General features: G+C 38.2%; 1 protein-coding gene and 1 pseudogene across 2 annotated transcripts; both read left to right on the forward strand.

Annotated features, from left to right (window-relative positions):
• The first annotated feature begins 2,678 nt into the window (after nucleotides 1-2,678).
• On the forward strand, nucleotides 2,679-5,416 carry LOC116141735. 2 transcript variants are annotated; one of them, XM_031427220.1, is made up of 3 exons: nucleotides 2,679-3,047; nucleotides 3,811-4,562; nucleotides 4,661-5,416. In XM_031427220.1, exons 1-3 carry the CDS (start codon nucleotides 2,760-2,762, stop codon nucleotides 5,154-5,156), a joined length of 1,536 nt encoding a protein of 511 aa, XP_031283080.1. In that variant the 5' UTR covers nucleotides 2,679-2,759; the 3' UTR covers nucleotides 5,157-5,416. The 2 variants fall into 2 exon arrangements, with proteins under 2 accessions (XP_031283080.1, XP_031283081.1); XM_031427221.1 differs by having other exon boundaries at nucleotides 4,675-4,819.
• Nucleotides 5,417-18,308: 12,892 nt separating this feature from the next.
• LOC116141604 lies at nucleotides 18,309-20,409 on the forward strand (annotated as a pseudogene).
• Nucleotides 20,410-21,723: the final 1,314 nt, after the last annotated feature.

Consider the following 21,723-nt stretch of genomic DNA (forward strand, 5'->3'; position numbering starts at 1 on the left):
GCCACAGAACTTTCAATCCGGAGGTACTTTTCAGTAAGGTTGTAGAAGCAAGTGAGGGAAACATCATCCTCAGATTGTAGTTTCTTCCACAAGTTTGTCTGCGAGCGAACTCTCGCAATGATGAGAGTCCGAACAGACTCTTCGAGAGTATGAGCCACTTTGTAGAGCCCCCTGTGGAACTTGTCTACATAAGATTAGAGGGGTTCATCCCTTTCCTGTTGTATATTGCTCAAGTAGCTTAGCGACATTACGAACTTCCTGTTCGCTTGGAAGTGCCTGAGAAATGTTAAGCTCATTTGAGGTCATGAGCCGACTGATCCTGCTGGAAGCGACCTGAACCAACGCTTGGCGTGGGTGATAAGGGTTACTGCCAAGCAACGACATTTTGCCAAGTCAGAGACTTGGTGGAGTTCCATGAGGTTGTTGAACTCGTATAAATGATCCTGTGGATTAAAATTCCCATCGAATGCTTGCATATTGGGCATTCTGAATCTCAATGGGAGAGGGGCAGCTAACACTACCCGAGAAAAAGGAGACGCCTCTTCGACCTGCCCTTGCTCATTCTGTTGATCCTTAAGCTGATCCAGAGCTCGCTGTAGTTCTTCAATCTGAGGCAGCAGAGCTACCTAGGGATCACTTTTCGCAACATGGGTTCGACCCTCATGGTTGCAGTTGAGGAAAGACCGCAAATCAGACTTTTCCTCACCTCGGCCAAAAGCTCCAACCAATCTCGACACACGCTGGCAGGAGTTATGTGATGGCATTGAGTGATTCAGGGAGTCTTCCTGCCTCTGCAGTGGTACAAACCAACCCGTGGACGATGGGAATCCCCTACACGATGACGATCAAAGTTGTCATTCTGATGATATTGGGAATCTCCCCGCCTTGCACTTTTATGGGAGTGCCCATGCGACGTGGCACAGGACGACTCATACTGCAACATATAGCTGAGTCGCAATGCCACGGGTATTTTACCCGGGGCGTGATCGGTGTTTGCTAGTCCCTCAGAGTTTGGGTTCGTTGTGCGCTACTTGCTTTCCCTTTTCTCTGACGCACTGCAGTGTGCGCGGTATGGGCTTTCGCCCTTTTCCGTGCTTTCATATAACTTGTAGGTGTTTTTGGCGGTGGCACCGCCTCATTGGATTTAGGTGGCACAACCCGATCCAATCGATCTAGCCTTTGGTTGACCGTTTGAAGAGTATTATTGAACCTGTCCAGGTAACTCATGACAGTTGGGTCGAGCCACGAGCTTGAAGGAATATCCCCCATGATATTCTGTTGGACTAGCGACATTTCGGGAGAAGTGTCCTCATGTACCTGGGGGATTTCTTCATTATCATAATTAGTTTGCTCAGATTCAAAACCCCGAGCCATTTGTTGTTGTGGGATCGATTAGTCAAAGATTTTTTTGATGAAGAGTATATACTAAATCAGGCCCTCCTTCTAGCGCCAAATTGTTGATGTTTCATTTTGACACCAACTACTTGCACGTGTAAAATGCTAAAAAGACTTAGAAGTCACACGTGATATGAGGGGATTGAATTAAATAAAAGGTGAAGAGCAATATTTGAAGTGGTTCAGATGCTCACAAGCGAATCCTACATCCACTGCTATTATATTAATAGGAGAGAGAGGTCAGGTCGCGTTCAACGAGCTGAGTTACAGTTTAGGGAAAGAATATAAGAGAGAGAGAGCTATTTTAGAGTAAAATTTGCTAAGCCCCTACAAATGAGAGGTAAGTCCTATATTTATAGTGGGAGAGTTCAAGATAATTATTATAAAAGTTGCAAGTGGGTAGGTGCCATGCAAATCCTTTCTTTGCGTCCCATTAGTCACCTGACCGAGGGATTTCCTCGACTAAAGTAGAGCTTTGACACGTGGGCGATCTCTAGCTGCTTGCTGGTATGGCACTCACTTGTTGCACTGATAGGAGCCATACTACTTACTTTAGGCGTGACGTGGCCGCACATGGATGGCACAAAACCCTTCTGAACTCTGACCATCCTTTATTGATGAGGCCCCACGTCAACCCTACTTTTTCAGGTATAACATTTTTTTTACTTACATGTTGTTATATCATGGGTTGAGATAAACGATATGTCGTTCTAGAAACAAATTTAAAATTCTGTAGAGGGTAATTATTACTTACCTCCAATCAAATTGACACACATAGGGGGTTATCCTATACTTCAAAACTCAGGGGTCACATTGATATTCATCACATATATGACATGTCTGTGGAAGGTAAACGACACGTCGGTTCTCATGTATAAACGACATGTCGTTTCAAATATAGATGATTTTGTCATTTTATACATAATATTCATCAAAATAAATAAATATTTTAGAGTGTGTTTTTGCTATTTCAAATACTATTCTCTATCCTATTTCAAAAATACCCCTTTAACACAATATTGATGTAACACTCTACCCAAAACATTTTATTCAAATTTTATTCTCGTAATAATAACCTAACTCAACTCAATAATATTATTTCAAACATCCTGCTCAAAATAACAAAATCAAGACACTTCCTTTCGGTACATGGAAATACAACCCATAAATAAATAAATATTAAAAAAAAAATCCCAAAATAGTTGCATAATTTAAAAGATACTTTCCTTCTAAAAAGGGAAATTTTAAGAAAAAGAAAATTCATTTCCCTGTCTTAATCACAAGTCAAACTTCCAACATTTCCTCTCTTTTTCATTGTACTAAAAACGGAGGAATCTTCCTCCAAAAAAAACAGAGCAAACACAATGAAGTCAGAGACTGTAACATTGATGCTGGTGAATCTCGCAGCCATAATGGAGAGGGCTGACGAGTCATTATTACCGGGAGTGTACAAAGAAGTTGGTGCCGCTTTGCATATAGATCCTACTGGCTTAGGCTCCCTTACTCTGTTTCGATCAATCGTACAGTCTCTTTGTTACCCTCTGGCTGCTTTCTTAGCTTGCAGACATAACCGAGCTCATGTCATCGCTCTCGGAGCTTTTCTTTGGGCGGCAGCCACCTTTCTTGTCGCCATTTCAAATACTTTCTTTCAGGTGGGTATCTGTAATTTTTCAATCTATCGCGTTTCAAGTTGCAAAATTTGGTTTTGGTTTTGATTTTGATTTAATGTGATTTTTTAGTTTATGTTTTTTGGCTATTTCCATGGTTGCCAAAATGGGTTATTTAATTTTTTTTATTTTGCATACTTGGGAGTGTCAACCAGCTGCTCTAGCTCGTTTGAATTTGGGTGCTAAAATGGGCATGGAATATTGTTGCTTTAATGAAAATTGATTCATAATTTCGTAACTTTATGATTCGTAATTTCATATTGGAACTTGAGATTTTTCGTTTTCTGGATGAATATTCAAATGCATTTGCTGATCCCATGAAGTTAGCAACTGATTTAATTTTAGTTTCTGTACCACTCCTGTGAGAATTTGAGGCAAAAATTTGTCTTCATTGGGGTTGCAAAGCCGCTCAAATGATTGTATGCAAGCAATTGCGAGCTTGAATGCATATCTTCATGTTCCTTAAATATGGTTAAATTTGTTTTGGAGAAGAATTTTACAACCCTGCTGCCTTATTAACTTGTTCCTTCTGCTTCTTTGACTGATAATTCGAAGAAAAAGAGTCTTTCATAGTCTTATTGTTTATTGTATTTGAAGTTTTTTTTTCCCGCAAATCAAATACAAGACCCTTGGGTTTAGCTAACCCCAGTGGCTAAAGGTTTGCCATCCAGCTACAAATTTTTGCGTAATGTAATGTATTTGAAGTTTTGCATAGTGTAATATTTAGTCCTCTCATTTGGTTTTTTAGGTGGCGGTCTCAAGAGGCTTAAATGGAATTGGACTTGCTATTGTCATACCTGCCATTCATTCCCTTGTTGCAGATTCAACTGATGAGAGCAATCGCGGCATTGCTTTTGGATGGCTGCAACTCACTGGATACGTTGGTTCCATCATCGGTGGAATGTTTTCAGTACTAATAGCCTCAACATCATTCTTGGGTATACCCGGTTGGAGAATTGCATTCCATCTGGTTGGACTAATAAGTGTTCTAGTTGGTATTCTGGTTCGCATCTTCGCTAATGATCCTCGCGAATTTGAAGCTGATAGTAAAGGTAAAGATAAAAAAGCACGCAAGTCTTTTTCATCAGACATGAAGTACCTAATCAAAGAGGCAAATATGGTTATTAAAATCCCATCTTTCCAAATAATTGTGGCTCAAGGTATCTCTGGAACAATTCCAGGCTCAGCTTTATCATTTGCCGCTATGTGGTTAGAACTCATTGGTTTCTCCCACAAATTAACTGCATTCATCACGACCTTATTTGTAATTGGTTGTTCTCTTGGGGGTCTGTTTGGAGGAAAGATGGGGGATATTCTTGCGAAACGATTTCCTAATTCTGGGAGGATAGTTTTGTCTCAGATTAGTTCCGGCTCAGCCATTCCTATAGCAGCAATTTTGCTTTTGGCTTTGCCGGACTATCCATCCTCAGCATTTGTGCATGGTCTGTTTTTCTTCATCATGGGATTTTTCATTTCCTGGAATGTTCCTGCGACAAACAAGTATGTATTCTTAATCCACTTTGTTGTTCCTAGTGTTCTTGGACTACGTTTTACAGATCTATAACTTGAATTCAATAATATCCTAATGTTGCAAACAGTCCAATATTTGCAGAGATAGTTCCTGAGAGATCGCGAACAAGCATCTATGCGTTGGATTCAACATTTGAGGATATACTATCAAATTTTGCTCCATTCGTTGTTGGGATTTTGGCTCAGCATGTTTATGGTTATAAACCAATTCCCGAGGGAGCACCAGATTCAGGAGAGATTGAAACAGGCAGGGAGAATGCTACATCACTTGCCAAGGCAATCTACACAGCAGTTGGAATTCCAATGACAATTTGTTGCTTCATTTACTCCTTTCTTTATTGCACATACCCTGGAGACCGTGAGCGCGCAAAGATGGATGCCTTAATAGAATCAGAAATGCCAAACTTGGAAGCAGATTATTCTCCATCAACTCAACTTCATGTTTCAGAATTGAAAATGATGAATAAAGAGAAAGAAAGCAGAATCGACATCAAGCATGGAAGCGAGGAGAGCCCTGATTTAGATGACAATGATGAGAATTCTCTTCTTTCCCATCAACTATAACATTGTCATGAGATTTACAAACTGATTAACATATCTAGAAAAGCTGGACTATCTGATTGAACCTACATAAACGATGGAAATACTTCGCAACACGATTTTTCTGAACTTCATTTATAATTTAGTTCCCCTCAAGCTGTATATATTTCCCAGGCATGAGGAGGTTGACTAGTTTGTTCTTGTCTTGTTCATTTATTTACTTAATAATACAATTTGTACCCAAGTATCAGTTATGCAGATTTGTTTTCCAGATTTCGAGTAGATTCTACAGATAACTTATCATATAAACTACCTTTTGGCTGAGAAACAAGTACATTTCAAACTTATATGATTTTGTTTCTGATTACTTTGTCGTGGTATTTCATATTGTCTGCCGGTTACTAATTTATGGCCATAGAGCCAAATTGAGAACAAACCATAAGCTGTGAAGGAAGATCCGCTCCCAAATATGATATAACTTCATTTCTGGTAAGTCATCATCTGACTTCAAAACAATCATATGCCACATATGCAGTTGAAAAATTCGTTCTCCAAACTAAGCTCTTTCTTTTTTTTAAAAGATCCGCAATGATAAACTTAACTCATGAAAATTTTCCGACTTATTGCATGATAATTTCAGGATATGACTTGGAATGTGCAGCATTAGTCAAGAAGAATCTCTGAAATCAGATACAGATCTTTTTGAGCTTTACAATTTTCTGCTATTTTAACCCAAGTCAAGAATTTCGTGTTTATATAAAGGTCAATAATATTGCTCAATTGATCTTGCAGGAGTTGATAAAATATGGAGCTTACAAACTGCAGAAGTCTTCCTTGAAGCAGAAGCTCTACATTAACATATTCCTGCTCATATCTTCCACAACATCTTCTATAAATGCCTGCAAAATTGCTTTTGCATCTCATTGGAGTTGTTGACCACTTACAATAACGGTCACACAGTGCATTGGGCGGTCTATTACATAGAAGCATTCAGGGGTCCCGTTGAAGGATTTCTCTAAGTCATCAACCCGTAATGAACTTATTTTTTCTCTGTATAAATGTGATAGCAAATTATAGGAAAACATATTTATTGTAATGAGGGAGGTGAGATAGTATTTCAATAATATTGATTCTGTTGAAGATAACCTGTTAATGGGGTGAACCAGGATAAACACTATAGTATTCTCTCTCTACTTGTGTGTGCTTACGCTGGTTCGTATTACTCTAAATTGTTTCAATCTCCACTGGTATGAAAGATGTATTGCGAAATTATTGACAACGTTTCTTTCGCCGATATGAACATCTTAGCTTGTACTACTACTACTGTATTTCTTAAGAATTTATCATTTTGCTTATGGTTTATTATGCATTAGAAAAAAACATATATCTTATGAATAGTTTTTTTTTTTTCTTTTTTCTTAGTAATCCTCTCAAATAAGAAGTTTGACCATTTATGTCTAATAATAGAAACTGGAAACATTTCCTGGATGGCTTCTTCATACTTTGTAAATAATAACTAGTTGTGGAGTTCAATCTCCCATGTCTATGATTTTTCTTTTTATTTGTTTCTAAAAGAAGGGATTCTTTTGGATATTTATATCCAAGTTGCATTGTTTTTATATACGATACGAAGATCCAAAACAAGATTATATTAAATAAAATGGATTTGCTAATAAATTATGGGTGAAGAAGAGAACCTTTATCTTGAATATACAAAATACTTTATAAAATTATAACACACCTTGCGATTCACATTTTTACTTGCAACTTGGTGTCACATTAAAAAATGAATTTGAAAATGAAAAAATTCAGATTTGATATTTTCAATATTTGAAAATGCTTTCTAACATTCTCTAAAATCTAGTTTGGCACTATAGACCTCGCGGTTTTATTACTGGGTTTCAAGCTTAAAACACGCCTATTGAGTAAGTCTATTAATTACTTAAACATTGATTATCCTAATGTGGGAGCAATGCGAGACTTTAGGTCTAACATTCGAGTTTTTTTTAAAAGTAAAATAAACACAAATATTGTTGGAAAATTACTTTCCCAAATTGATGCATAAGTAATAAATCACATTCCTCCTTTAAAAAAAAAACAAGTTTAAGACAAAACAAATCTTATCCTTTTTCTTTTTCCTTTTTCTTTTAATGTCTTAACCAGAACTCAACTTCACTCCTCTCCACCAATCCCATCTCACCATGTCACCTTCCAATTGGTTCTGTCCATAATAAACCTCAAAGTCTTCCACCTTCCAAGTCAGAACAAAGCATCAAAAAAGGGGACAGTTTATTAAAAAGATATTGAAGTTAAAATTTAATTAAACGGCTCTGTAGTTGTAAATGTTAACTAAATAGCCTTATTTTTTATTAAGCTTAATTAATATGATTAGGGGTTATTAGGATTAAGAATAATTGTGTAATCTTTAAAAATTATATATGTCCAAAGAGTCGAAATTCTTCCAAACAAACCCAACACCTTCTTCTTCCTCCCGCCACTAACGCATTCCTTCGCCATTAAATCTTCTCGAACACAGATCCTCCTCCTCCTCTCTTCCTCGACATTTCGTCTAAGTAGTGTATTCCCTGTCGATTTACAAAGATCTGGGTATGATTTTGATTTAGCATGGATTGGTTTGGTTATGATTTTGATTTAGTTGTTTAGGTTGTTGGGCTGTGTTTGATGTAATGGAAGTTGAAAGGAGTGAAATTTGTAAAAATGTTCTGGGTATGTTTATGGGTATGATGGATCAATTGTAGGGGAGATGACTGAAAATGTGGTCTGGGTATGATGGATCGTTAAGCGATCAGGTACATGGTAATGCAACAGATAGTCGCTAAGCGATCAGGTATGTGGCATAAGATTGCTTAAGCGATTTGTTAAAAGTCTAGTGTATAGGAGCAGATCGCTTAAGCATCAGTAAATGACATAAGATCGCTTAAGTGATCATGGTTATTTATACTGGATCGCTTAAGCGATCAAGTGTGTCGCTTAAGTGTACATCAGATCATATAAGCGACTGTGCAGATTCTTTTAAATATTTGAAATTAGTAAACGCATTAAGAATATTTTTTTGTTGCCTTATAGGTAGTTGGCTATTATACACATGGGACAAGTGTTTTGGTGTTGAATATTTTGGTGAGTGGGTGGAGGAAGAAAGTAGCTGGAAGTGGATGGGAAGAGCAAAGAAGTTAACCAATTGCTGTGAGCAAGCAGGTTAGTTTTGATGAGTTGATTGATGAAATAATAGAAGAGGTGATTGAGTTGCTCGGTAGTGATATAGTTGTGAAGTAGTTTTAAGCAGAGTTTTGAACATATAAGTTACTTATTGCTATATAAAGTCGGATGAAGTGTGAAGTTATATATGATTGATGTGGGATGATAATGGTTCAAGCCTGATTTTAAGGGTTTCTTTTGTAGAAAAATTGTTGGAAGTTGGTTCAAAGGAAGCGGAAATAGGAAGTAGGCGGAGATTGTCTAGTTTTAATTGAATTACGAGGTCATGATTTGTTGTTGAAAAATCAAGAGTAGACGGTGAATTGGGTGGTGAGGAGGACACTGTAGAAGAGGTTGGTGATGGGGGGTAGAATGGAAATGTGAGGAGGAGGACCCGTACATGTTCTCACAGATGTAGAGATTCCTTTAATACAGATTATGCAGAAGGCGTAGATTGTGAAGAAGAGAAATTATGGTCGTTTATGCAGGTTCGAGGGGTCAATTGGAGGTAGTAATGAATCAGCTCATGTTTTTATGGTGGATCAGAGTTACGTATAGGGTATTTATTGACAACAAAGAGGAAGTGGTGAGGAAGCTAAAACTTGTTGCCGTGAGAGTAATTTGAGTTCATCACCAAAAAGTCAAATTCATAGTTGTGACGGGTGCATGTCGTAATGAAAGTGCAAGTGGTGAGTTATTGTAGAAGGTTGGCGAAGTCGAAAAAATTTATTCTTAGCACATATACCTGTGAACAATTGTCAAAAGTCAGTTCGTTGAAGGGAAATGTCATCTCCTAAAGACATTCAGAGACTTGTAGCACAGAGTTGGGATGTGCTGTTAGTTACGGAAATGTTGGAAAAGGAGACAACAAGATTTGTGAGGGGCACACCGGAGCATAGGGACGCAGTTTAGAAGCGTACCATTATATGGTTGAGTTGACAAACCAAGGTAGCAAGACGGCTTTGAAGTGGGACAGGAATATGATGTTTTAAATTTTTTTTGCTTACGGTTCTGCTATAAGGGGTTTTGAAACATGAGAAAGGTGTTGGTTGTGATGGTTGCTTTCTAACGGGAAAGTATGGAGGTACATGTGTGGTGGCCACTGCACAGGAAGCGAAAATCACACATATCATGTTGCATGGTGTGTGGTGACTTGAGAATGACGAGTCGTGGACTTGGTTTTTTAGCTTACGTATGATATGCTTGACAGTGACGAGTTGTGCATAATATCTGATAGGCAAACTCTATAAGAGGGGATTGCTACTATTTAGCGTCAAGCACATCACGGATTCTGTATGAGGCACCTTGGTGAGAACATAAAACAAAAGTTTAAGTGTGCTGGCCTCCTTCAAACATACTACATGGCAGCAAAAGCTTATCGGTTGATGAGTTCGAGGAGCAGTTCCAGTAAATCCGAATCAAGGATGATAGAGTTGCTAAGTATCTTGAGCATGATGTTGGTTTCGAGCGATGGAGTAGAACTTACTTTCCTGGAAGAAGGTTTGATGTCATGACCACAGATATAGCGGAGTCTATAAATTCAAAGTTGTTAATAGAAAGAGAGTTTCCAATGGTTGCACTTTTTGATGTAATCCAGAGGACATTGTCACGGTGGTTCCATGAGCATCATACGGAGTCAGATAATTTTACTACAACCCTTGTTCCGTCAGCTAAAAAATTATTGCGAGAACGTATGGAACTGTCAAATGCACTATTTGCCTATCCTCTTAATGCTCAAGAGTTCACTATGCGCGGCTATAATTCGGATGCTCTAGTTAACCTTGTTAGTAAAACTTGTAGTTGTAAAGTGCTTGACATTCAACGTTTACCTTGTCCTCATGCATTAGCAGCACTGAAACACCAATGGAAGCTGGATTTTGGTTCAAGAATTTACATGGAACTTTGCTCCCCTCTCTATATGGTAGATCATTACATGCTAGCGTACTTAGAAACAATATATCCAGTGCCTCCAGAAGAGTAGTGGGTAGTGCCGCCAGAGTTGGCTAACATTATCATCCATCCGCCATTCAAGAAGATAGCAAAGGGGAGAAAAAGAGTTAAGCGTATTCCATCAGCCTCTAAGTTCCCGAAAGATGAATAAGTGCTCAATTTGCAAGCAACCTGGCCACAAGAGAAGCAGTTGCCAGAAGTAATCACATACAGATCCAGAAAATTGGGTTCGAAGAAGGATGAAATTCAGGGAGTTGCCAAGGCCAACTGTTGATGAGTTATTGTTTTCAATTATTGATGTTTTAAATTTTATTGTTACCTTTAATAAATCATTATTTATATTTAGTATTCTTGTTACATGGCCTAAATATTTGTTGGTGATTTTAGTTTGGAATTAGGTTGTCAAATTGAGGAGAAAGTTTGGAATTAATACATGTTGGTAATTTTAGTTTGTCAAAATTCAGGAGAAAAGCTAGAAAAGTATATATTGCCCATGATCGCTTAAGTGATCGTGCACCTGGGCAGATATTGATTCTGCCCATCACATGATCGCTTAAGCGATCTACGATCATTTAATCAACCAAGTGAAAAGGACAAGAATCGCTTAAGCGATATCACAGCTGGGCAGATTAGATTCTACCAATGACATGATCGCTTAAGCGATCTATGATCGCTTAATCGACTATGTGAAAAAGAAAAGAATCGTTAAGCGATATCAACAATCGCTTAAGCGACCCTGTGTAAACGAAGTTCCTTTGACTATTAAACAGATTTTTTGGGCAAATGGTTTTGCACAGTTACAACTCCGTACATAAAATTGTTAGTTGCTGGCAATAAAGTATTCTTTATTGAACGAATTGTACGGAGCTGTAACTATACAAAACTATCTGCACAAACAATCTGTTGATTAGTCTTTCAAACTTTGTTTACTCTTTAAAATAATAACTTTTTTAAAATCAGACCGGGAAGAATCTCAAAGAATTTAATATTTATCAATGCTCTAAAAATTTCATTATCTTCTTGTTTATCCATATCACAACTATGAAGCCATTTTATTGCTCGAACTCTTATCATATAGGGTTTACGATTCGTTCAGTGGACCATGACTGTTATTATATTTATATTAAACATATAGTTCTTTTACGCCAGTATGAAACATATAAGGTGTAGAATGTTTATGTCTATGCTAAACATATAGGGTTTACGATTCGTTGAGTGAAACATTAGGCGATTTCAGATCGCGTAAGCAATCCTGTCCGAGGCTCGCTTAAGCGATCGTGAATCTGTTAAGCGACCAAGTGAATTTTTCTGGGCATTTAATAAATATTATACTCTTTTCAAATTCTTGTCGGTCTAATTGTAAAAGAAAGGAGCAAACTAAGTTTAAAATTTGAATGATTGCTTGTGCAGATGGTTTTGCAGAGTTACAGCATATTTTTTATTTTGCTATTTGGTACAGTGAAAAAGTGATTTAATTACACTTTTCTTTTGGTGTTAAAATTTCGATAGGTCCAATAGAATGTGAAAATAACACTTGGTCTTTATCAGTTAATGACCGTACATAAAACTAAGTAGGCTATGGTTATTCAATTAATCGATTATTTTTGTTAGTTCCTTTCATTTTTCCGTGATTCATTTATTTAATACTTAGGATTATTAATTATTTTTTTCATTTCAATATCCTAACCTATCCATTTTCCCAAAATATTTGTTTGTTTAATTATTTAGTAAATATTAGTTTATATTTTTTTATTACTTTTAGACCCCTTAAGTTTATTAATATCAAAATACCGACAGGAAAAATTTTAAAATTTAACAAATACACCCCCACCTACCCACGGTGCCAGATTCCAGCCACCATTGTCAAAATCTAGCCGGGAAAGGGTGTTATGACACACAGCGGTAAGATTTGGTGGGTAGGGCATCGATATAGCCTTTTCTGGCCAGATCGACCACAGATGTGGCCGAAAAAGGTCAGATCACAGCCATATCTGGCCGTCGATGGACGAAAAAGTCCAGTTTTGGTCGACGACCAAATATATGACCGTCGTTTTTGGTCAACGATGCCCAAGATTTGGCCGTCGTTGACCGTCAACGTCGACCATTTCTTTGACAGTCGATGACGGCCAGATGTTGCCTTTTCCAGCCAAATTCACTGTGGATCTGGCTGGAAAAGACCACGTCAGTGAATTACCGGCCATTTCTGGTCATTTGTAGCTGTCGGTGGTAGCCGAAATCTGGGAAGTTGGGTGGGTGGGGGTGTTTTTGTTAATTTTTAAACTTTTTTCAAGCGGTATTAATGAAATTAATTCACTTAATGGGTCTAAAATTAATTAAAAAATACTAATATTTCCTAAATAATTAAACAAAGAAATATTTTGGGAATAGGATTTGTAATATGTATTAGAATATTCAACCAAACGCACCCTGTATGTTTTGAACAAAGAAGAAGATAATATGTTCACTAAGCTTCCATGGTTACCTTATAAATATAATAACGGTCATGGTTCACTGAACGAATCGTAAACCCTATATGTTTAGCATAAACAAAACATTCTACACCTTATATGTTTCATATTGACATAAAAGAACTATATGGTTAATATAAATATAATAACGATCATGGTCCACTGAACGAATCGTAAACCCTATATGTTTAGCATAGTGTTAATTGCTTAACTCATGCTCTGAAATACAATAAATGATATCCGAATACATAGGATCGCTTGAGCGATTTACTAAATCGCTTAAGCGATCCTATGTATTTACACTTAGTCGCTTAAGAGATTTATGCTTTTACTCTTAGTCGCTTAAGCGATCGGTTAAGCGATCTAGTCCGCAATAGATGCCTAGATCTATGATCGCTTAAGCGATCCATTTGTATCGCTTAAGCGATTTTCTTAAAAGACTCTTGGTCGCTTAAGCGATCTTGTCCGAGGCAGAATGAATATCTGCCCAGATCTATGATCGCTTAAGCGATCTTATGTATCGCTTAAGCAATTCTTCCTAAAAGACTTTTTGTCGCTTAAGCGATTCGGGATCACTTAAGCGATATTTTTCGAGGCAGAATTAACATCTGCCCAGATCGGTAATCGCTTAAGCAATCTTATGTAGCGCTTAAGCAATGCTTCATAATAGAATCTTGGTCGCTTAAGCAATTTGAGATCGCTTAAGCGATCATTTCTGGAAAAGTCTTGGTCGTTTAAGAGATATATGTGGTCGGGCATATACGTAATTGTTTGGTACCATGCCTATCTTTAAGTTAATTAATTTCGAAATGACTGTGATTAGGAAACATTTGTACATCACTCATTTCCCTCCCAAATCTGCAAAAAAAATTGTATCGCAAAATTAAGTAATTTATATCAATCTAATTCATCACAAATCAAAATATAAGAGACATCAATGTAATTGAAAGTTTAAACTTAAAATCATCCACAATAGTGCCGAAACACAATAATTCCTAAGACATTTAACTCTAGTTGTGATTGCAATAAAATATCCTCTACCCAAACAATTGCAAGGAAGAACCCAATTCCAAGTATCATTTTTCGTCTCATTTCCCTTTCATACATTCTCATTTCCCTCCTGTGACCTACCAACCAACTTTTGAGAAGTTTTCGAATTCTGTTTGCCAGGAACCTGTCTGAGATCATTGTTTGGTACCATGCAGCCTTTATTGCAGATGCCTCCTCTTGCCAACCAACCTTTGAGAAGTTTCCTCTCATTGTTTGCCAGGAACCTGCAAAATTATGCGGCACACACATGCATACACATCAGCTTTTGTAAATTAAAAAAATGTAAAAAAGTTACAGAGTGCGAGATTGAGAAGTTCACTCAGTCTGTCTCTTTCGGTAAAGCTCCATACAAGCATGACACCTACAGCATCAGCACCACAACCCAAGTATCAACATCAACATCACATAAACTACAAAATTCAAAGTCCAACTTTCATACTTTTGATTGGGTTCTGGTCACTCAAAACGGATCCATATGCCCATGAAAGCAATCGACAACCCAGCTCTCCTAACAGTTACCAATTGTTTCGTCATTCAAGCCATCCATCGGGGTGTTAGTCATGTCTAACTGAATAAATTTCAGGGCATATGCCCCACATTCAGCACTACAATAGGAAGAAGACATTATCATTAGAATAAACTTATAGAACAATTGTATTATGGAAGTTAGTTTTATACAAAATTTACCTTGACTCATTTATTGGGATGGTAGAGCGCTTAAATGGCCACTTTCCGGTTAGTACTTGATCACCGAAGTGCCCAAACATCCCGCTGTCATGCAACAACTGTGGGAACAACCTGGACAGTGGCTCCAACTCGACCTCCAACTGCTTGTCTCAACAAATAGTTGGGTTGCAGTCGAGGATCTTCAGCAACCCTTCCTCTAGATGCGCGACGACTGCTATCCAGTGCATCTCTCTGACGAGGATGATGCAATGGACTCTTTTAACCATTGCCCAACCGTGGCCATATTTGGGCCTTTGCCTCCGTACATACTGCATAATCCTATCATCAAACTGAAAATCATCAGGGATGCAGTCCAACTGTTCTGGGGCCAATCTTTTTCGCTTTGCTCCTTTTGCTGCACCTCTAGCAACGACATTTTTAATTAAAGTACGATATGTCAAAACAAGTGTTTGGCCAAACGCCACATCGGTGATGGCACAGTTGGGATACAATAGATCACCAACACTAGTCTGTCGTAGCCTCATCAGTGCCAATATCTCATCGATGTGCTGCATCAAATAAAAACAACAAGATAAGTATGGAAAACATAGGCAAAAATAAGGAAAATTAAGCGAAAATAACTCTCCGAGTCCTCAAGCCACGTGCCCATCATCAACAACTTTTCAAACCATTCCCGAGGATAATCCCCTGTCTTACACTTTATATGGGCATTATTTCCTGATTCATTGTAATAGGCATAGAAGAGTTTTTTCTTTTCCTCTATTGGCCTATACAAATCGACCTTTGAATCCATTTTTGCTTGCCCACTTCATCCCCCTTCCTCCATTTGTATATCCCCGCTTCCTTCGCCTCCCACCTCACCCTCCTCCATTATTACTGCCCCACTTCCTCCACCAACCTCCTTAACCTCCTCATTTTTTATTCTTCCTCCATTTGTTTCTTAATTTTCCTCTTCTTTACCTGTGTCACTACCGTGTAAGGCGATTTGACAAACTTGCTCTTTCGGCTCTCTCTTTTCAACCCAGATTGTACTTCAACCGCCTTTAATTCTCCACCAACTTCCTCCTCCACTGTACCAACTTTCTCTGCCAGCTTATCCACTTTCTCCTCCACCCTTTTTATTCGCTCTTCCATCTTGTCAAACCTATCATAAATGGCTCTTGTAAAACTCTCAAACAGGCCGTTTATGAGGTCAACCACCTCATTTTCCTGACGCCAATGTCTCAGTAAAGCGGTACTTGTTGTACCGATTTAATGAGGCATACGAACCTATTCCTCCCTCTTCTCCCCCTCCTCCTCCTCCCTCCCACCCACCGATTAGAGCTTCATCATCCTCGGCATCAACCACGTTGTGAAGCAGTGGCCTTGCAACTGTCGTCACATGCGTGACTCTTTTTAGGTCCTGCATCAGGCGGTCTATCCGTTCATCCCTTTCATCCTCTAGTGCTTCGAAAGATGTGACATAGTCCTCTTCCGCTTCATCCCCAGTAGCGGTGAGAAAGGGACGGACAACTTCCTGCAATAAAAAAGAAAATCAATCAGATTGAAGCGACATTTTAAAGCAACTGCATATTCAAAAGCTTCAATCTCAATGTCTATTTGGTTGTAATCCCAATGGGTAAACCTCTCGACATGCCACCGTAACATCCTAGGAAATTGCTGTTGCACATCCAAACTGTTGCTCCTCTCCCCCGCCTTAGCAAAGACAAGGATGGCCTCATACATCTAAGCCTACATTATAAAAAAAAAAACAGTCCATATCATAATTCAAACACATATATTACAAAAAATATAACAAAAAGCTATTAATATTTACCTGCATTGCCCATGGGAAGCTAAACAAATTGTACGTGCTTGGTTTATCCTTCCCGACCTATTGGGACTGCTTTAACGCCATGTCTGGTTTTTTCAAGCTTTTGATGGTTCGCTCAAATGATACCCGTCCCCACGGATCAGAATTAAAGAAGTCCAAGTCGCTTGCAAACAACAACCAATCCTTCTTAACAGCTTTTGTTGAGTCACCAGCCAATAGGATCGAATGTAAGAACATTACCAAGCACACTTTTATCTTCTCTCCATCATTAAACCGAACTATTTCTAGCCTCTTCTCTAAAACGCATTCTGTAATAGACGCTGCCCCCTACAAAACCTTCTCACGAAACCTTATGGCTCCTGAACTATTCCTTATTGTGTCTGTCTCTTTCTTATCTAGAAATTTCCCATATCCTAAGCCCATCACCAAGGCATATTCCATCATCCCAAAACGTAGTGGCTTTCTGTCCACCACAAACCACATTTCTTGCTTTTTATTGCATTTTATTGAGTGCAGCAACATATAATTCACTCCCTGCCCCCAGAATGCCTTTTTCCAATTTGTTCCGATTCTTAAAAATTGACCGAAACAAGTCTCTCCTAAATCTCTTTTACCATTCCTCATTCCTCCTAAAATCTCCTTTATTCTATCAAAAACATCCCAACTCGACCTGACCGTCACCCTTGTAGGGAAGTATGGTACATTATCGCTTACAAGCTCCAACCCGTAGTCTCTATAGTTTACAGTTTGCACAATTTGCACAATCAGTATAAACAAAATGCTAGCAACAAAAATAAACCAAAACAACTAATAAACAAAATATCAGCAACAAAAAATTACCTCTGTGGTCGCTTAAGTGATTTCGGATCGCTTAAGCGACCAAGAGTAAACTGAAAGAATCTCTTAAGCGATACAAAAGATCGCTTAAGCAATCTTATATCTAAGATGATTCTGCCTCAGACAAAATCGCTTAAGTGATCTGAAATTGCTTAAGCGACCAAAAGTAAATTGAATCAATCGCTTAAGCGACCATGAGTAAAAGAGATTAATCGCTTAAGCGATACAAATGATCGCTTAAGCGACAATACAGAGCAATACTCCTAAAATAAATATGTACCCTTTCTTCGCCGGCATCCTCGTCACCTGCATTTTGGTAGGCCTCCTCCTCGTCGCCTGAATCCTTGGAAGACTCCTCCTGGCCTGAATTCTCGCCAGACTCCTCCTCCTAACCTGAATTCTCGTCGGACTCCTCCTCTTCAGAACTGTTTTGCGATTCTTCTCTCTGTTGTTGTGCAGCCGTCGTCTCCTCTGCCTATGGACCACCTTCATTGATCGAATGATCCACCGGAGCAGCCATTGATTTGCTTGTGCCACCAAACTCTAGGATCCGAAGTGGCGTTGGGTTTTTCTCCTCATTGTGAATGTCAGCCATGGTTTTGGATTGAATTTGGTGTCAAAATTTGTAGTTTCAATCGGAAATATGGACTGTATCAGCGAAAATTGCACAGATTCTGTTTAGGGTTCAAGAAATCAATTTTAGGGTTTAAGAAATCAATCAGAAATCGCGACTGTATTACCAAAAATCGCGATAGTATTCCGTTTAGGGTTCAAGAAATTGATTTTAGGATTGAATATGGTGTGAAAATTTGCAGGATTGAATTGGTTCAAGAAATCACTTTTTGCCCTAATGAGTTTCGATTAAGCGAGGTGAATAGATGGGGCTCATTTTTAAATTTCAAATTTTAAAAACTTTCATTATTTATTTTGGCCCACATATGTTTTAATCTTTTCATTTTAACCCATTTTATGTGTTTAATGAATCCTAACTATGCCACGTCAGCTTCTCTAAATTAAAAAAAAAATGAAAAACATTTTCAGGGCCATTTTGTTAAATGGAAACTTGGGATGGTCGCGCAGCTAAATTTTCTCTCAAAAAACAGAGAATCCTCTGCTTCCTCATTTTTCTCTGTTTTCATTCCACAAAAAAACATAATGAAATCAGAGACTTTAACGTTGATTCTAATGAATCTCGCTGGCACAATGGAAAGAGCCGACGAGTCATTGTTACCGGGATTGTACAAAGAAGTAGGTGCCGCTTTGCATATAGACCCTACTGGCTTAGACTCACTCACTTTGTTTAGATGAATTGTGCAGTCTTCTTACTACCCCTTGGCTGCTTACTTAGTCACCAGACATAATCGAGCTCATGTCATTGCTCTTGGAGCTTTTCTCTAGGCTGCAGCCACCTTTCTTGTTGCCATTTCAAGTACTTTCTTTTAGGTATGTGTAAAATTTATCTATCTATCTTCTTAACTTTGTGTTTCAAGGTTTGGTTCTGTTTTTCTAAATGTTTTCATTGTTTTGTTTGTATTTTTTAATTATTATTTTTTTGGTGGCTATGTAGATGGGTAGATCTAGAGTTTTCGGTTAAGTTGACTTGGTTTTCTTGTTTATGGGAGAATTTTAGAAACCATTGTGAGGTTTGAACTATTATTGTAAAGGACCCGACTGCTAGTTGGGGGTTTATTTTTGGAAATTTTATTTTACGAGGGGCAACGTGATATTTGTTTAAACTTCATTGTTTGGTTTGTGAAATTCTTCCTTGGTTTACTATGATGTTGTGAATTAATTTGATTTTTTTACTTGTTTTAGAGCTGCTTCTTTTAGTAGTGATTTGAAAGCCCCATTTGTGACTCAAAATCTGTGTTCATAAGCCTGACTGGTTGCACATTTTCATCTTTGGTCCTCTCATTTGGTTCGTTAGGTGGCAGTCTTAAGAGGCTTAAATGGAATTTGTCTTGCTATTGTCACAACTACAATTCAGTCCCTTGTTGTTGATTCAACTGATGGCAGCAACCGTGGCATGGCTTTTGGATGGCTGTAGCTGACCGAAAACATTGGTTCCATCATCAGCGGGCTCTTTTCAGTTCTAATAGCCTCAACATCATTCATGGGATACCTGGTTGGAGAATTGCATTTCATTTGGTTGGCCTAATTAGTGTCATAGTTGGCATTTTGGTTCGCCTTTTTGCCAATAATCCACGCCACCTAGAAAGCAAAAGTAGAGCTAAAGATCAGATATCAGAAAAATCTTTTGTCTCAAAAATGAAAGACCTAATTAAAGAAACTAAAATGGTCATCAAAATCCCATCTTTTCAAATTATTGTTGCTCAAGGTGTGTCTAGATCATTCCCTTGGTCAGCTTTATCATTTGCTCCAATATGGTTGGAACTCATTGGCTTCTCCCACAAGTTGACTGCATTCCTCATGACTTTCTTTGTGGTTGCTTGCTCTCTTGGGGGCCTATTTGGAGGAAAACTCGAGGACGTTCTTGCGCAATGATTTCCAAATTCTAGGAGGATCGTTTTGTCACAGATTAGCTCTGGCTCAGCCATTCCTATTGCAGCAATTTTGCTTCTCGCACTGCCAGATGATCCATCCACATCATTCATTCATGGCCTAGTCTTTATGATCATGGGATTATGCATATCCTGGAACGCCCCCGCGACGAACAAGTATGTATCCTCAACCCTTTTTGTTATTACTCACTTACTCCCATTGTTTTAGGACTAATTTGAGTGCATACAGTCCAATCTTTGCAGAGATAGTTCCTGAGAAATCATGAACGAGCATCTACTCGTTGAATCGATCTTTCGAGTCCATACTGTTATCTTTTGCTCCTCCTATAGTTGGAATTTTAGCCCAACATGTTTATGGCTACAAACTAGTTTCGAAGGAAGCTTCAGATTCAATAGAGATTGAGACACATAGGCAGAATGCTACATCACTTGCCAAGGTACTCTACACAGCAGTTGGCATTCCAATGACAATCTGTTGCTTCATTTACTCCTTTCTTTATTGCACATATCTGCGAGACTATGAGCGCGCGAGGATGCACGCCTTGATAGAACCAGAAATGCAACAATTAGAAGCAGATCATTCTCCTTCAATGGAGAAACACTGTCAACTTGATGTTTCAGAGTCGAAAACAACAGATGGGAGGAAAGGAAGCAAAACTGACATAGAGCATGGAAGGAATGAGACTAATGATTTAGATGATAATGATGAGAAGTACTTGCTTTCCCACACATGAAATATGAACATTGTGGTAGAAACATCGACAAAGCCTTTATTTTTGAATGAGTTAGGAGAAACTAGATCAAAGGAGAAACTTAACCCTAAATATATTTCTTGGAAAAGAATTGACAAATTTCTAGTGACTTGGCTGTTAGCATCAATCTTAGAATGTATGCTTGCTTTTGTGTCAAAATGTCAGTCATCTACATCAATTTGGCTAACCCTAGAATGTGAATTCTTAAGTGACTCTAAATCCAGAGCACTTCACCTAAAAACCTTACTCCAAACCACTCAAAAAGGAAACCTAAGCATCAGTGATTATGTTAAAAAGATGAAACGAATAGCCAAAAGTTTATTAGCTAGTGGCCAAGTGATATTTGATGAAGATTTACTAAATTTATTTTAAATGGACTAGGTCCTGAGTTTGATGCAGTAATCGTTAATCTTACTTCAAGAATTGAGTCCAAGTTCGACTCAGTAACCTTACAAGAAGTACAATATTTGCTTCAGAAGTATGAAATGTGAATAGAGAAGTTTAATTCAGCAGACTTCCTGAATAGCTCAATCAATAGTTCTATCAATATGGTTGCTATAAGTACTCTAGGGTCTCACACTTCCACACCTATACCTATGATGTCTACTGGCACTTTTCCTTTGGCACATAATTTTCCCTCTGTCCAAACTGTTGCTGGTTCACAAATGTATAACCAATATCCTGCTCATGTCAACTATTCAGTCCCTCATGTAAATACTTTAAGTGATCAGTTTAATGCCTCAGCCAATATTAGGCAGTATAGAGTTCCTATGCAAAACTATAGACCACCAAGCATTCCTTCTTTTGGTAGAGTCAGGGGAAGGGGAAATCCTAAAGGAAAACCCATTTGTCAAGTTTGTAACAAAATGGGTCACAGTGTTGTGCAGTGTTACCATCGGTATAATTCCACCTACAATGAAACCCCTCCATATTTTGGGAGTACAAATTGTGGTAGTAATCAAGTTGGTGTTGTTTCTTCATCATCAAACCAACAAGTTCATTCCCTTGTCTATGGTCCTAACCTACCTTACAATGGAAATCAACACTATGAAAACAATGGTGGTTATCAACAATAGTAGCCTGCTTCACACTTTACCCAACAACAACCTGTACCAACCATTATCTGCACACCCTCAGTCTTTAACTTACCTAGCCAACAAACACATACCTCATCATACAAATTACCTGATCAACACACACCTAATTAGCAAACACATTCCTTAGTTCCCAATCAGCAAAAACATTCCTCAGTTCCCAATCCAACTTATTCTTCAGTTCTCGGTCAAGCTTATTTTG

The sequence above is a fragment of the Pistacia vera genome, unplaced genomic scaffold (assembly GCF_008641045.1).
Source record: "Pistacia vera cultivar Batoury unplaced genomic scaffold, PisVer_v2 Contig40, whole genome shotgun sequence".
Classification (NCBI taxonomy): domain Eukaryota; kingdom Viridiplantae; phylum Streptophyta; class Magnoliopsida; order Sapindales; family Anacardiaceae; genus Pistacia; species Pistacia vera.

Bases quoted from the DNA above. Each gene is read 5' to 3' on its own strand.
- LOC116141735 (XM_031427220.1), top strand. From the start codon at position 2,760: ATGAAGTCAGAGACTGTAACATTGATGCTGGTGAATCTCGCAGCCATA. The intron at 3,048-3,810 runs GTGGGTATCTGT...TTGGTTTTTTAG, and splicing joins TTTCAAATACTTTCTTTCAG to GTGGCGGTCTCAAGAGGCTT. The intron at 4,563-4,660 runs GTATGTATTCTT...TGTTGCAAACAG, and splicing joins AATGTTCCTGCGACAAACAA to TCCAATATTTGCAGAGATAG.